Consider the following 16,272-nt stretch of genomic DNA (forward strand, 5'->3'; position numbering starts at 1 on the left):
AACCATGTGGTCAACTTGAGGGGCTGACTTGGGGGGGATCCAGACCTGCTGGATGAGAAATAAGATCCAGAATGGGATTCCAGCACCTGGAGGGAATACATCAAAAAGAGGTCAAAGGAAAAGAAACCACAAGGCCAAAAGGGAGCAATGAGGATCACTGAAGCTCTGCAGCAGGCTGCTTTCTGTAAAAACTTTATCAAAGAATTAAGGGATAAGTGTAAAGTCATCCTGTGGGCCAAGCCAGCACCACAGCATCCCTGGGTGATTGTCCTAGAGGGGGGAACAATGGCATAACAGCTGCTGCACTTGATGTTGGATGGGGAGACAAACAGATTGTAACATGGAGTGCCCCACTTCCAAAAAACTTGGTCAGTTTCAGATTTAGGCATTATTCTTGAGGCAATAAAATGCTTCTGCTGAGACTGTCGGCCAGAATGTTGGACTTCCCCGGGATATGCACCATCACCAGAAGCCACTAAGATATTGCCCAATGCCAAACTCTTATGGCCTCCCAAAAAAGAGGATAATAATGTGTCCACCCCTCCATTTGTTAAGCTACCAGAGTACAGACATATTGTCTGTCTGTATAGCAATCACAACCCAAGTGAAGAGCATCCCGAAAAGCCTGCAATACAAGGAGGGCTGGCTCATCTCCAGAACACTGATGTAAATTTGGGCTTCTGCATAAGACCAGGACCCTTGAACAGTCTCTTACTTTCAAAATGCCTCCCACAACCCCAGGAAGGAGGCATCCGCAGTGACCATGGCCAAGTGAGAAGGGATTACAAATGGCCTCCCTTCGGTTACCAGGGGAGACTGCAACCATCAGTGAATTTGCTCAAGACACTTTCGCTAACAGAACTGGGAAATAAATCCAAAAGATGAGTAAGGATAACCACTGAACAGCCAAAGTCCATTTTAGGGCCCTCATGTAATATCTGGCTAAAGGAACTAATCCTATCGACACTGCTATATGACCCAGAAGCTTCATAACTGCATGTATTGGTGGTTTCGGAGTTGCAAGTACAGACAGGGTATGAGCCAGAAGGCTGAAATCTCTGGAGCTCGGAAGCCTGGTGATCTGGTAGTCTGTCTAAAAAACACCCTACTGACTCTAGAACTTGTAAAGGCTGAAGGCTCTACTTTGGATAACTGACTGTGATGCCCAAGTTGACTCACAGTGGGAGTAAGGAGTCCGTTGCCGAGATTAAACATGCCCTTGTGGGGGCACTGAGGATCCAATCATCCAGGTAAGGAAAGACCTGAAATCTCTGCAGCTGGAGCTAGGCTGTGACCACTACAATGCATTTGGTAAACACCTGGTGGGGCTGTGGCGAGATCAAATGGGAGGACCCTGAACTGGTAATAACTGGCCCTTAGCCAGAAGCAAAGAAACCTTCTGGAACTCCAGTCCATCTTGATGTGATGGTAAGCGTCTTTGAGGTCTACTGAGCACATCCTATCCTTCCCAAGAAAAGCAAAATGGATTGTACAAGGACCATCCAAAATTGTGTCTTTTTGATAAACTGGTTTGGCTTGCTTAAATCCAGAACTGATCCGAGGTCTTTTGTTTGCTCTGGAACTAAAACAAAAACCGGAATGCACCCTAGATCCTATCTAGTCTGGTGGGACCTCCTGAATGACTACTTATAACCAGTTTTTGCATTTCTGCCACTGTGTAAGGTCTCTGATGGGGTGGAATATCTTGCAGACATTTTGGGTGACAATTTGGAACTTCTGAAAAGGGAATGCAACACTCCCTGGATACAACTCTCGGCACCCAGGAGGTAATGGCATTCCAAGCCTTTGTGTGGAGAGCTAGATGACCTGACTGCCTCCACAGAACAGCAGATGGGCAACCCCTCAGGACTGCTGAAAGGGCCCAACAGAAAAAGCTCCTTGAAAGATCTGATTCTGCAGACCGGACATGCCCCATGGGTGGCATCAGTTATGACACCCCCCTGCCCTTGGGAGGAACTCTCTGGAGGAGCATCCTGGAAAGAGAACTGTGATGTTCTAAAAAAGAGAAGCTTACCCCCCTTCTGGTTCCTTGAAAAGGTTGCGGGGGTGTAGAAATGTGCACTCCAACGGTGGACAGTGTCTTCCCATCTTGTTTGCTCGTGGTCAGTGTCTTTAACCTTTGGCCCAAGAGGACCTGTCAAAAGGGGCATTGATGAAAAAAGGCTTGAAACAGTCCGCAAAGTTACACCAATGCATCCAGCTGTGGAGCCCCACTTTAATTCCAGAGCCTGCTGCTTGAGATGCCCCACTGGCTGCATTTGAAATGTCTCACTCTAATGGTGATAGAAAAGTACAGTTTTGTGCCTACCATAAATGTAGATGTCCGATAGGTATGCATCTGCAGTCCTAACATATGGGTTGTCCTGCCTCAGGCAGCCCTTCGGTCGGCCGGATTCCAAAGTCTGGGTCTGGCCTCGGCTGATGTCGCACTTCACCCGACGTCACAGCCGCTGTTTATTGGGTATAAAGGCATCAGCCGACGCCATTTTCCTCAGTGTTTCTTGCCCCAGATGCCAGGTGCCCTCTAGGAAGGCTAAATTTGGATAAATGCAAATAATTCCAAACAGTAGAGAGCAAACAATATAAAAAAAAATATATATATATATATATACATATATACAAACAAATACACCATAATAGATTCCCCCAGCTAGCTAAAAGAAATACCCTAGGAATACCCCAGAGGGGAAGGAGGGTGGGTATTCCTGACTGCAGATGCATACCTATCGGACATCTACATTTATGGTAGGTACAAAACTGTACTATGTCCTTCAAGGATGCATCTGCAGTCCTAACATATGGGTAGAATACCATAGCCAAACTGGGGGAGGAGGCACTAAGATAAAGATGGTGTAGTTAAGATCCCTTGCAAAACAGCAGTTGCAAAACCTGCTCGGGATCTACAGTATAAGGGAAGATTATAATGCTTGGCAAATGTATGCACGGAGCTCCAAGTAGCAGCTTCTAAAATGTCTTTGGTAGCCACTCCTCGTAGAAAGCTGTAGTGGTGGCTGTAGCTCTTGTGGAATGAGGTCTGATATTTTCAGGAGTTGTCTTTCCATGAAAACAGTAACAAAATCAAATGCAATTTCCTATCCATTTTGAGATTGTCTGTTTTGAAATTGCTTTTCCTTGCATTCCTGTTGCATATGCTACCAGTAGCTGGTCAGTTTTTCTGCTGGTCTTAGTTCTGTCCAGATAGTAGCGTAATTGTCTGTGCACATCCAAGGTATGTAGCAGTCTTTCCCCCCTGTTCTGTGGGTTGGGGAAGAATGTAGGTAAATGAATCGCTTGGTTCAATGATACTCTGGAGACCACTTTTGGCATAAAGGTAGGGTTAGTTCTCAGAGAGACTCTATCCTGATGGAAGATAAGGAAGGGTTGTACTGCCATTAATGCCTGTAACTCAGATACCCTTCTTGCTGAAGTGATTGCTAGCAGGAAAGCAGTTTTTCAAGACAAGAACTGTAATTCTGCTGTTGCTGCTGGTTCAAAAGGGAAGTGTTAACTTTTCCAGCACAAAGTTGAGATCCCATGTAGGTAAAGGTGGTTTCCTTGGAGGTTTTACATTTTTAATTCCTCTCAAGAACTGCCTGAGTAGAGGATGAGAGAAGACAAGAGGATCCATGTTGTATTCTGCTGAAATTGCTGATGCATGAATCTTAATGGAGGAGTAAGACAGGCCATTGTGGAACAGTTCTGCTAAATATTCCAGGATGTGTGCTATGCTTGCCAATGAGACATTTTCTCCCTTTGCTGCACTCCAAATGAGGTATCTTTTCCACTTGGCTGAAAAAGTTTTCCTTGTGGAGGGTCTGCGTGCCTCCAGGATAATGTCCTTAACCCTCTGAGATAAACCTGGGTTATTTTGTTTTATGCAATATTCCAAGCAGCTAGCTGCAGTGTTTTCAAGTTTGGATGTAGGATCTTGTAGTTGTTCTGTGTTAGAAGTAAAGGACATAGAGGTAGAGGCCATGCGTGTGTCCGAGACATGCTTCTCAGTAGCGGGTACCAATGTTGCCTCGGCCAGTCTGGAGCTATCAGGATTACCCTTGGCTGATCCTCTCTGATCTTCAGTAGCACTTTGTACATCAAAGGAAGAGGTGGAAATGCATATGCTGTCAGGTTTTTCCAGCTGAAGGAAAGGGAGTCCACCCTCCAAGCAAGTGGGTGGTATGCTCTTGTGCAGAATTTCTTCAATTGATGGTTGAGTGGGGAGGCGAACAAGTCTATCTCTGGTAGTCCCCATTTCTTTGTTATGGCTTTGAAGATATCTGGATGCAGCATCCATTCGTGAGCATCCGTGGTAGTTCTGCTTAAGGTGTCTGCTACAGAATTTTCTTTTCCTGGTACAAATCTGGCCTGAAGTTGAATGTTGAGATTCAGGGCCACATTCCACAGGTCCATTGCCATCCGGCATAGAGGATATGAATGTCTACCTCCCTGTTTGTTGATGTACCACATGACTGTGGTATTGTCCGTCCTTATCAGCAGATGACCCTGTTGAAGGAGTGGTCTGAATGCCTGGATCGCATGTTTCACTGCCAGCATCTCCTTTAGATTTATGTGTAGATTCAGCTGGTCTTGGGTCCATAGGCCTTGTATACACTTGTCCACCATGTGTGCCCCCCAGCCTAGGTCTGAGGCGTCCGTGGTGATGGTCTGACTTGGATGAAGTTTGTGGAAAGGCAATCCTCTGTTCAACTGACAGGCCTGAGCCCACCATAGGAATTCTTGCTTCAGGCATGGAATTATTGGAATCTGGGCTTCTAGACTGTGTTTGTGTTGAGACCATACATTCCTTAGGTACCATTGTAACTTTCTCATATGCAGCCTGGCATGCGGAATCAATATTATGCAGGATGCCATGTAACCCAGGGCTTGCAGGACTTTCCTTGCAGTAAGCTGAGTTTGTGTTGTTAATGTCATGAAGTAGACTGGTAGTTGCTTTTGTTTTTCTTCTGTGAGAAAAGCCATCTGAGTTGATGTATCCAGTTCTGCACCCAAGAATGTTATCCTTTGGGATGGCACTAGTCTTGACTTTTGCATGTTGACTGTGTATCCCAAGGCTTGCAACAGTTGTATGACATTTTCCAAATCTTTTGTTAATTTTGCCTTGTTATCCGCTTGTATTAGGCAGTCGTCCAGGTATGGGTAAATTTGAATTTCCTGAAGCCTGCAATGAGCAATTACTGATGCCAGTCATTTCGTGAATACTCTGGGCGCAGTAGATAAGCCAAAGGGCAATGCTGAGAATTGATAATGCTCTGATCCTGCAAGAAATCTGAGGTGTCTTCTGCAATCTGGTCGTATAGGGACGTGCAGGTATGCCTCCTTGAGATCTAGAGTCACCAGCCAAGACACCTTGCCCAGCATTGGAAGAAGCTGCTGGAGGGTCAGCATTTTGAATTTTGGAACAATGTGGTATGTGTTCAGTGCGGACAAGTCTAGAATAGGTCTCCATTGATTTTCTTTTCTTGGTACAAGGAAAAGCCTGGAGTAAAATCCTTGGCCTTGTTCCATAGGTGGTACCTTTTCTATAGCTCTCATCCTTAATAAGTTGTTGATTTGTCTTAGAGCGTCTGTTTTTTGGCTTGGTGGTAGGTTTGGCATTCCTCTCTTTTTTGGTAGAGTGTGAAAGTGAAACCTGTAGCCCTTGTCTATTGTTTGTAAAGTCCATTTGTCTCCTGTAATGTAATGCCAGTTGTTGGAAAATAAGGCTAGCTTTCCGCCCAAGGGTGCTTCCAGTTGTTCCCTGGTAGGTGGAACCAGAGCCAAGTCATTGTGTCTGCCCTGTGGAAGTGGTTGTAGTTGAATCTGTGGCAGTACTTCTCTGGTTGGTAGGCTGCCACTGACGTCCCCTGTAGGCACCCCTAGATTGACCTCTGCCTCTTGGGCGTCTATTTCTGCCTCTCTGCGCTCTGGAGTTGTCTGGAAAGGACCAATTCTTCGAAGGCCAATTTCTGCTAAACCTCGGAGGTTGGACCTGTAAGAAATCCTTGACTGTTTGGACAGATTTTGCTTTTTCTTCCACCTTCTTTAGAACCTCCTGTGCAGGGGAGCCAAACAAACTTTGTTTCTCCATGGGAGCATCTAGGAGTTTTGACTTAACATGATCTGGTAAGGATTGTTCTTTTAACCAGGCATGCCTTCGAATCACTGTTCCAGTCTTAGCTGATCTAAAGGAAGCCTCCAGTGAATCATAGCCACATTTTAAGAAATGGTTACTGACCTGCTGAGAGTTATGTACCAAATCCTGAAGGGACTTGCGGTCTAAAGGTTCAGGAGAAGACCGTTTTTTTATTTAGCTGGTCTAACAAAAATTCCTGGTACTGAATCATGTGAAATTGACAGTTCAAGGCCCTGGCCGAAAGAGTAGCAGAAGTATAAACCTTTTTACCCCATCTCTCTAATGCTCTAGATTCCCTTTCAGAGGGAAGAGGGTTTTAGCAGAGGCAGCTGCCACACCTTTAGGGCCCTGTGAAATGGTTTCAGGGTCTGCAACAGGAGCCTTATACAAATGGTAGTGTGTGTCCGGGACCCTGTAATATCTGTCAGGCTTGGCAGGGGCCTGAGGAAGAGAATCAGGGGCAGTACAGGCATCATTATATGCATCAGCAACAACTGTTAGTACTGGAGGAATGGCTAAAGGCCTATGCTGTGGTAAATGTAAAAAAGTCCTTAGCCTTTTCCTTGAATCTGAAAAATCCTGGCCCTGCCATTGGAAATGTTCCCTCATAGCATGCAAGGTTTCCCCAAAGGAAAATTCTTCAGGAGGGGAAGCAGAAGGAATGGAGTCTTCTGCATCAGAATCCTCATAAGGAGAATATGGGCCTTCCTGAGGGTCTGAAATGTCTGAGTCATCAGAGGAGTAGTCTGTAGAGACAGGTTCCGGGGGTTCAGTCCTAGGCCTCTTATCTGGAGGGGGCTGAGAGGCCCTGTCTGGGTGAGGTTGGGATCCACTGATCAAAGAAATGAGATCCTCAGCCAGGCTGAGAATTTGGGAACTAGAGGTAGGCCTATGTGAGGGAATTTTAGCAGGTAAGGCCTTAGAAGATTTAGCTGCTTTAGCCCTGGCAAAAGCCTTTATAGACATAGAAGCAGGGGGTCTAGCAGCCCCACGTGCAGGGGTAGATATGTCTAAAGGAATAGTGTCTGACAAATCCTGGGTGCCTGCTACTGTAGCAATAAATTCAGTAGCAGATTCAGCCATGCTCTGTGAGGCCTCGGCTATCGGAGGCATGCTTTCGGCCGAAGGAAGAACCGGGGACTCAGTTTCAGCCGAAACCGAGACACTCGCGGTAGGCCTAACCGTGGTTTCAGCCGAAACCGGGGGCCGCGAATGTCGGTCCTTTTCCTTGCGCTTTTTAGCTAATTGAGTAGTCTGAGTCTCAGACGGCATTTTGTATGCAAAAGCGGGACCAAAAAACTCCTCTGCAAACTCCGACCGACGTCTAAGTGTCCGTCGGTTGAAGGAAGCACAGGCTAGACAAGCTGATACGTCGTGGTCTGGGCCTAAGCAAGGAAGGCAGTACGAGTGGAAATCCTTATGAGGTATTTGTTTCCCACAAGTTAAACAATTACTAACTTTGTCTGACATCGGCTGAGGCAAGAAAGAGTCCCCAGCGGGTACCAGCTTTAGAAGTCTTCGGTAGTAGAAATCTCTGGATCTGACCGACCGGCACTTGCGAACAGCTTCTGCTTCGGGCACCACGCGGCAAGAAGTGAGGAAAATGGCGTCGGCTGATGCCTTTATACCCAATAAACAGCAGCTGTGACGTCGGGTGAAGTGCGACATCAGCCGAGGCCAGACCCAGACTTTGGAATCCGGCCGACCGAAGGGCTGCCTGAGGCAGGACAACCCATATGTTAGGACTGCAGATGCATCCTTGAAGGACATCCAGGGTAGACAACAGAGTCTCCAGTGTCTTCTGTCTATCCAGAGACTGCTGTGCTTTGACGGTATGTGACACTTCAGAAACTAGGTCCCGCTGAGGCCTTGTCAAGTAAGACAAGTAATCAAGTGCTCTCAGTGCAAAAGTGGCTGAGGCATAAGAATGCTTCCTAACTGATCCAGTACCTTTGACTCCCTGTTTGGGGGAGGGGACAGGGGAGGCAAACAGAGGAGCTCTCCCCAGAAATCTTCTTGGTGACTGCTACCATCACAATGGCATTGACAGCTGGACCCTTACTCCAATAAGGCCTCACGTTGGTGGTGATGGGGGGGCCAAGAACCTTATCTGGCTTTCCAGGGATTGGCTCCATTGTGTCGTGTTCCTTCCACGACCACTGAGAAATCAGGTCTATAAGGACATCTGGAGGGGGAACCACTCAAGGCGTAGATGGGCCTATGCCAAAGGCCTCCAGAAATAATGACTCCTTTGGATAGGGTGCTTCAGTGTTCCAGCCTGACAAAGTAGATTCAATAAACTGCTAAAAGAGGTATCTTCACACGGAGCCTTAAGGGAACCCTCTCCTTTCTCAAGGTCAATATCTTCAGTGAGAGACTCCTCCCAGAAAACAGGTACTTCCTCTTACACTTTTACTTACTCAAAACCTCAAGTTTTGACAAAGCCAGGGAGGAAGGGGAAGAGTTGGGAAGACCAGCCACTGAGACAGACTGCAGGCTCACTGACATAGGCTGTACTGGAATAGACTGAGGACTGCTCACAGGTGCTGATGAAAAAAGGGGAGGGGGTGTCAGCAGGAGAAATTCTACCCTTCTCCTTAGAGGAGAACATCCTCTCTACAACGTTGAAGGCCGAGGTGGAGGCTGGCCTCTCATTTCTGAGGGTTCCAGAACCCAAGGGTACCAAAAACAGCCCTAAACCAGAGGGAGCGGCTCCTAAACCCAATGCCAAGATCGGCGTTGGATTCGACCCTGAGGGTGGAAATTCAGCCAACCCAGAAGACCTTGAATCCGAAGGGATCGAGGGCAGAAGCCAGAAGGATGGATCTGAAGGCCCCTGCTGGACCGGAGGGGATAAAGCCTAATTTCATCTGCTCCTGCAAACAGAACCTCATCAAATGCTCCAACTCAAGAGGTTTTGACACTGCCCACCAACCTTGATGACTGGGCAGAAAAAGCCACCAAGGATGGCTTAGGTTAGTTAGATAATCTTGCATGCAAGATCCAAACAAGAGAGGCCCTAAACCAAAGCAGAGATGGTGAAGACTCCTGTGACCTACAGGCTGGCTCCGAGATGTTGACGTCAACACAATTACAATTACCTACCTAACTACCTGTCCAACTAACTATCCTGAAAGGAAAAAAGGATCACTAACTGAGGGTAAGGGAAGAATAAAAGCATACCAGATCACTATAATAACTTCTCTAAATAGAAAAAGTAGAAAGGAGCCAAGATCAAGTTGCTGAGGCAAATGGTGACAACCTAGATCTATGGAGTTGATGGAAGATTGGGGAGTTATGGGTAAGGATAAACAGGTTAAAGATTTTAGAATTTGAGGATGAGGGATCAGAGTTGGAACCGAAGTCCCACAGGCTGCAGCCAAATGGAGCATAGCATGGGATAATTCACTGCTAAAGGAAAACTTTTCATTACATTCAGTGTTCTCATATTTACTTGTTTCCACTTAAAATTTATTATTAAATTAAGGCAAAGGTCTTAATACAGACATTCACCTATGCATATGTAAGAGAGAACATATCGGCTCTTCATACATTGACCCACCTCAGCAACCCAAGACTACAACCTATTAACTTAAACATGCTTTTGTCTAGCTTTTCTTCTCTTTTTCACTGTAATGCCTACATTTCTTAAAGCAAAAGATGAAAAAAAAGAGAAGCGTAAAAAAATAAATAAAGGTTTCTGCTTACTTTAATAACTAACACATGCAACAAATAAAAATATTTTACTATGAAAAATGCATTTTATACTGAGAAAAATATTATAAATACTGTTAAAACAAGAAATTGTTTTACATACAGCTACCCTTTTCCTTCTTCCCCCTCTCCTCAGAGCTCTTCCACTCATTAATGACATGAAGTGACACAAATGCTTTTCAGTTCCTCACAAGTTTAACAATATCAACAAGTCCTCTTTTTCCAGTTATTTATACACAGCAGTATTTCCCAAATGTGATTGATGCTTTGCAGTCTCACATTTATTTTCCATTTTCTGGGTAGCTGGTCTTTTTGTTGATCTCCATCTGCCAACTCCAGACTCTGGTTCAATTCCATGGTAGTCTCAACTCTTCTGGTCAACTCCTGTACTTTTCTGTCCCTCAAGCATTTAGGTTCATAGGGAGGTACTAGGCTATCGGCCCTAGGGCCTATACAAGCCCAACCAAAAAGGTACCCTGGCTTTTGCCACCCAAGAAAATTATTTTCCTGTGCCACTGTCAAGCAGAGCCACAGAAGTGATTCCTGGGGTGAATTTCCTATTTCCCATCCAATCATCAAAAGTTTTCTTGAAGAGTGCTAATGAGGAGCTTTGTTTGCTACAGATAGGTAGTTTATTCCAGAGTATGGGAAGTCCCTGGGACAGGAATCTATCCCTCCGGCATGTTCTGTTTATTGTGGTGACAAGGTTTAGGTCCCTAGAGTGTGTAGCTCGGAGGGATTGGGATTTCTTTAAGTGGAGCATGTATTACAGCTGTTTTTTTTCTTTTCATTTTCTTTTGGAAGAGTGGAAAAGGTTTCAGTGGCAAAGTCTCTCTGTATGCTTTACAGAAGAATGAGAGAAACAGTCCCCTTCTGCTGGATGGCTCATTTTGTGTTGGACAAACTTTTGTATTTCCTCCTTAGCCTGTTCTGTATAAAAAAATGACATTATCCTCCAGGACAAAATATTCTGAAAACAGATGGGATAGACCAGCTTGAATCTCACACCTGCATCTCGACATTCTCCAGTTACTGGAATAAATATTTACTCTGCCTAGTGTACAGTGAATAATCATTTTCCCCACACACTCTTTCTCCAACTTTTAATGCTTTGCTCTTTTGTCAACGTTTTGGCAGATCAACTCCTTCTGCTGGTAGGTTTGCATCTAACTAAAAGGTCTTGGCTGCTTTCTCATGTCTGAATTTGAAGCATACACATGGGTGAGCACTTTCAATTGAGGATTCCTGCTGTGAAACACCAGTCCAGTTGCTTACTTGTGCCTTCATAAAATGAATACAGTCTGTTCCTTCCAGTTTCTTTGGTACAGCTGAAAATCTCAGATTTTCCCTACATGCTTGGTTATCAAATTCTACCATTTTTTGAAATATCTCTACTTGAGCAGTCTCATACTCAGACACCCTTTTCTTCATTTCAACCACTGCTTTTTTTCAGTTTTATCAGGTTATGTTGATATCCGTTTAAAGCAGCTTCGACTTTTTCCAGCCCTTTTGTTATATGATTTGATAAACTCCTTCAGCATTTGGTTTATTTTAATCCACTCTCAGCACATTTAACTTATTTTTTCTTCTAGAACACTGAAAGCCATGTCTTGTACCAAAGCTGAAGCGTGAACTGCTTTTTGCTGGACAGCTGCAAGATCCTCCCCAGACTGTGTTTTCTCATTAGCTTTTCTAATTGATTTTCTCTCAGGCACTCTCAGTTTCTTCTTTGCAGGCATCCAGGCAGTGTACTTACTACCAATAACTGAATTTTACTGAAGTTGACAATATCACTGACTGCTGTTTCTCAGTTTCTATTTTCACACTGCGAGAGCTGAAGTTAAGCTGTTGATCAGTGTGTAGCTATCTTAGATGTCCCTGGTGGGGTATTTTTTTTTTGGAGCAGCCAGCACTAGAGCTAGTAAAGTTTACCTGCTCCTGGAGGCTAACCAAATGTTTACAGGTAGTCTCCCTCTTTTCATGAGAGTTCATTATGGACTGCATGAAAGCTATGCAGCCCACACATTCATGTCTCTCTCTCTCTGTTGTTTGGTGAAATCAATAGCAAATGTAGGTGTACCTGAGGCTGCAAAGAAAGTGGAAACAAAGTCTGATTTGGTAAACTGACCTACATGAAAATTTACCAGTGTAGTATGTGAAACACTCGCTGAAGATGGAACTTTTTAGCTCACTGCACTTTAAGTACAGTGCAAAAACATAACACAAAATGAAGTCACTTGTTCACTAGGAAAAATAATTTAAACAGCAAAGTCTTACCTTTCTGGTTTCTCAACTACCAGAAGCTGCTGTCAAGCACCCTACTTCCCTCACCACTGGGAAAAATAATGGGAGCAAGCACCCATTTTGACCCTTTCTATAGGCCTGGAGCTGGATTTTATAAAGGAACTGTGGGACTCCTGGACCCAGCAGAACCTATCAGGCTTCTAAGGGACATGATGTGGGATACCTGGTTCCTTACAAGGTGCCACAAAATCCATCCCCCACAACTTCCAAGAATGCAGAAATTGTCAAAGGTTAGGGACATCCAGACCCAGTAAATCAAAATACGACTTCTGAGCATTATAGCTCTTTGGTTTCCATTTTCAAGTGGTGCTTCATCTTAAAGAGAGATCGCCAAATGAGATTTCCTCTGTCAATGAAGCAGAGGTCAAAGTGTAATCAGTATTCATAACATCCCCAAGGGGAGAAGACATCTGTGGGAGCAGACCAATTATCCTCTTCATTTTTAGACAAGTCACCATCCTTCTTTAGGGGGCATTGTTTTTTTCTGGGCATAGGGAACTCTACATATGAAGCAATGACCTAGTCTTTTCTGCGGGACCTCAAGTAACACCTGAACCACAGATATCCATTCCTGGGGAAGAGTTTGTAGGGCTAGGGAACTGCTGGCTGCCTGAGGCTCAGGCAAATGCAGAGTGCTCATTGTGGACATCATCTGTTTATAATTTTGAGTCTTATGTGCGTGTCTTCTGCTTTGGAGGTCTGGACTGGGGATAGAATTTGTAGATGTCCACATCTAGACAAACGTCCTGCCTAACTAAAATGGTGGGTTGATCAGCCTCCACTACTCAAGTGAAAAAACATGCCTGATACAGGCACCTCAGGTGGGATATCCAGTTAGAGCACCAACCAAGGGTTTTCAGATCAGCTGAACATGCCCCGACCTAGAGGCATGCCGGGTTCCAAAGTGGTTTCACCAGAGGCCTCAGATCCTGGAGGTGTAAGGGTTAGGAGCTCAGAATATGTTTTTTCCTGGGACCTGCATTCTTGACCCACATACAGAAGTCAAACACTAACAACACATTACCAATGCTTCTAACTGCCTTCTCCTTATTTCACCTTTCTAATCATTTCACAGGGGGGAAAATCTGTGGTCAGAGCCAAATTGAAGACATCATGACGAAGAAAATCAAAGCCTCCAGTTTTTTTTTTTTTTTTTACAAAACCCAAATTGGTAGAGAATCCTTCTCTCCTTGCCACTGGGAACTGGGTTGCCAGAAAAAGTTTAAGAGGACCCTTGCTGGACTTAAGAGATACCATAGGAGATGCTTTATGTAGAGACAGAATAAGCAACAGATATGGAAATCTTTATGTGAGATCTGTTTGCCACAACCCACACAGTTGTTCTTTTTAATAACATGACCATCAGACATTAAGAAACTAACACTAATACTCCATGAAGGAGGAAAAATAATCCCCTATTCGGTACTTATCCTACCTCCATCAGCAGGCTGAACTGATGAGCTTTCAATGATGAAAGACCATGTGCCTGTAACAATGCAGAAAGATCTAAAGATGGTATTGGCTGATGACCTTCTTACACAGTTGATATCACAGTTGGAAGAAGGAATCAGCTAGGATTACTTAGGGAAATGGAAGATGGGCTGGATGCAGTCTACCTGCAGACACACTAGCTTACTAGCTACCTCAGCTGACATCCTACAATCCACTGAAATTCCACTAGGGGTGACCAATGTATAGATATCAGTTTTCTCTTTTACTTCAGAAGCTGGCATTTACCACTACATGGAACTGTGGACATTTGTATCCTTATTTAGACTGAGACAGTGAATATTACAAACATACGAAGACTACATGGGCTAAACATACTCTGCAAATTCAGTGAGTGATGTCACAGCATGTGAAACACAAGGATATGTGCAATTCTGAGAATATAAGACAGAGATTTCAGAAAACAATGAGCTAGGTACATAAAAAGAATAAATCCCAATAGCTGTCCATCATAGAGGACTTCTGAACTTTTTTTGTGAAAGGTTAACTAAATATATAATTCTGGGTTTATTTGCATCTAACAGTCTATTACACATGTAATATTACAAACCAATATGAACACTTACTTGTGCACATCTGAACCAAAGTCTTCCAAAAATTCTACCTTCCTCTGACAGAAAATTAATCTCTTCTCTATGGACAATGTGCTATGGACAGCCTTGTCAAAGCAGATAAGAATGTTTTCTTCATTTTGTCGAAGGTCTCCACTGTACTCCAATTCAAGAAGGTTTAAGTACAACTTGGTACTCTCCTGTATGCATTAAATAAGCAACAACTCATTAAACAGCAGTGACTTTTTTTAAGTAGCTTGCATATGCACAAGTTAATATTTAAGCAAATAATTATGTCATACACTAGGCCCACCATTTTTTGTTTGGTGATGCCATCCTGTACTGTGATGTCACTATTGCAGCACCCCCCCCCCCCACATAGATTCCTATTTCTTACTCTTACTAATAAAGTACACCTCCTGTCTTTACATAGTTCATTTCAGTTCTAAACCTTAAGTCACTCAAGCCAACAGCACCTTTTGATATACTTCCAGTTAACACCCACAACTCCTTACAGCAGCCAGGTGTTTTTTGGATGTGGCTTCTTTAACTAAGCAACTTACCATCTAATAGGCAGAATTGGAAAGGCAAGGAATTAATACAATGACACCAATACTGTTAATATAAAACATTCTGCATTAGAGAAATTAATCATCTTTTGCCACTTTATTCACATTTTCATATTCATATATTCATAAATGATAGACCTACATGCTATTAAGAAATACGGTGTGAAATGCCATGGTGGAATACAGAAAATATCACTGTCGATGTCCATTTATATCACACTACACTGGGGATATCGTTAGTTGTTTGTCAGTAATTACGAAAATAAGCAATACTTCCACATGTACTTAATACTTAAACAGGTGATTTACAAACTACTGCACAGCATCACTGGAAACCTTAGATGCTGTTGAAGAAAACTGTCATTGATACTTGCGTACTTTAAGTTGCACATCTTGAGAAACATTCAGAATTACTTATGTTTCTAATTATATATTTAATAATATATTGTCACATTTCTGTAAATATCTCAATAAGCATGCACTCAGAAATGTCGTTGTCTTATGAAAGCTTATGTCTTCTTAACAAAAGTGTTCCAATACTGTACATATCTAGAGTGTACAGTTTCCAAGCTATGACAATTTTTTTGTGAAAGGTTAACTAAATATACAATTTTGGGTTTGTTTAAATAATATATTACAGTATTTATGGAAATACTAGGAATGCACTGACGATTACCTCAGTCAAGAACATTCCTTACTGATAACATTGTTATTTGAAAAAGTTTTAACACCTTTTACTGCTCACAACATATTTACATTTATTTATCTTACGCCTTTAGTTGATTTTTCAAAAAAATGCTCTGGAATGCAAGGATATATGCAGACAAGAGGTCTGACATTCTTCAGCACACAGATGCTGTTAATGAGTTAAAGTATTTAAATGTACCAGAAGCGGACAGAAAAAGTACAGTTGTGTACACTTACCATAAATGCAGATGTTCGAGCACATCCATTGTTGCAGTCATCACATTTGGGTTATCTGCTTGCATTAGCCCTCAGTTGGCCTGATTAAAGTCTTGGGTCCTGCATCGGTTGCTGTCTCTTCTTCCGTGACGTCAGGTCGTCAGGGGTATAAAACATGCAGCCGACGCCATTACATCAATTTGTCTTTCCCCAGATGTCAGCTGCCCCCTTAATGGGAAGCAATAAAACAAATATACAAGGATATACCTCCAATAAAAAAGCAAATACACCAAAAAGCTTTTAAGCATAGAAAGAATAGTAGAGGTATAGCCAAAGAAATTAGGGGGCTGGAGGGAGGGTAACCAGGACTGCAACAGTGAATACACTCGAACATCGACATTTATGGTAAGTGTACACAACTGTACTATGTTGAAAACTATAAAATTGCAGAACCAACTTAGAAATAAACCACACACTGGAGCCAGAATAAATTTAGCGCTTTCGTCCTGTTTATTACAGAACTTCTTCAGAATCGTACAATACACTACTGACATCATTTCCTTTTATATCA

The 16,272-nt window shown here is 43.4% G+C and overlaps 1 protein-coding gene across 2 annotated transcripts in view; it reads right to left on the reverse strand.

Moving 5' to 3' along the window:
* The window catches only part of PRPF39 (pre-mRNA processing factor 39), a 1,439,843-nt gene that overhangs the window by 289,047 nt on the left and 1,134,524 nt on the right, over window positions 1–16,272 (reverse strand). For both annotated transcript variants that reach the window (XM_044074271.1, XM_044074272.1), the window contains exon 10: window positions 14,245–14,429. In XM_044074271.1, coding sequence (XP_043930206.1) covers window positions 14,245–14,429 — 185 coding nt within the window. The remainder of the gene's footprint in view (window positions 1–14,244; window positions 14,430–16,272) is intronic.

This window comes from Protopterus annectens, chromosome 6.part0 (genome assembly GCF_019279795.1).
Source record: "Protopterus annectens isolate FY-2018-M chromosome 6.part0, PAN1.0, whole genome shotgun sequence".
Classification (NCBI taxonomy): Eukaryota; Metazoa; Chordata; order Ceratodontiformes; family Protopteridae; genus Protopterus; species Protopterus annectens.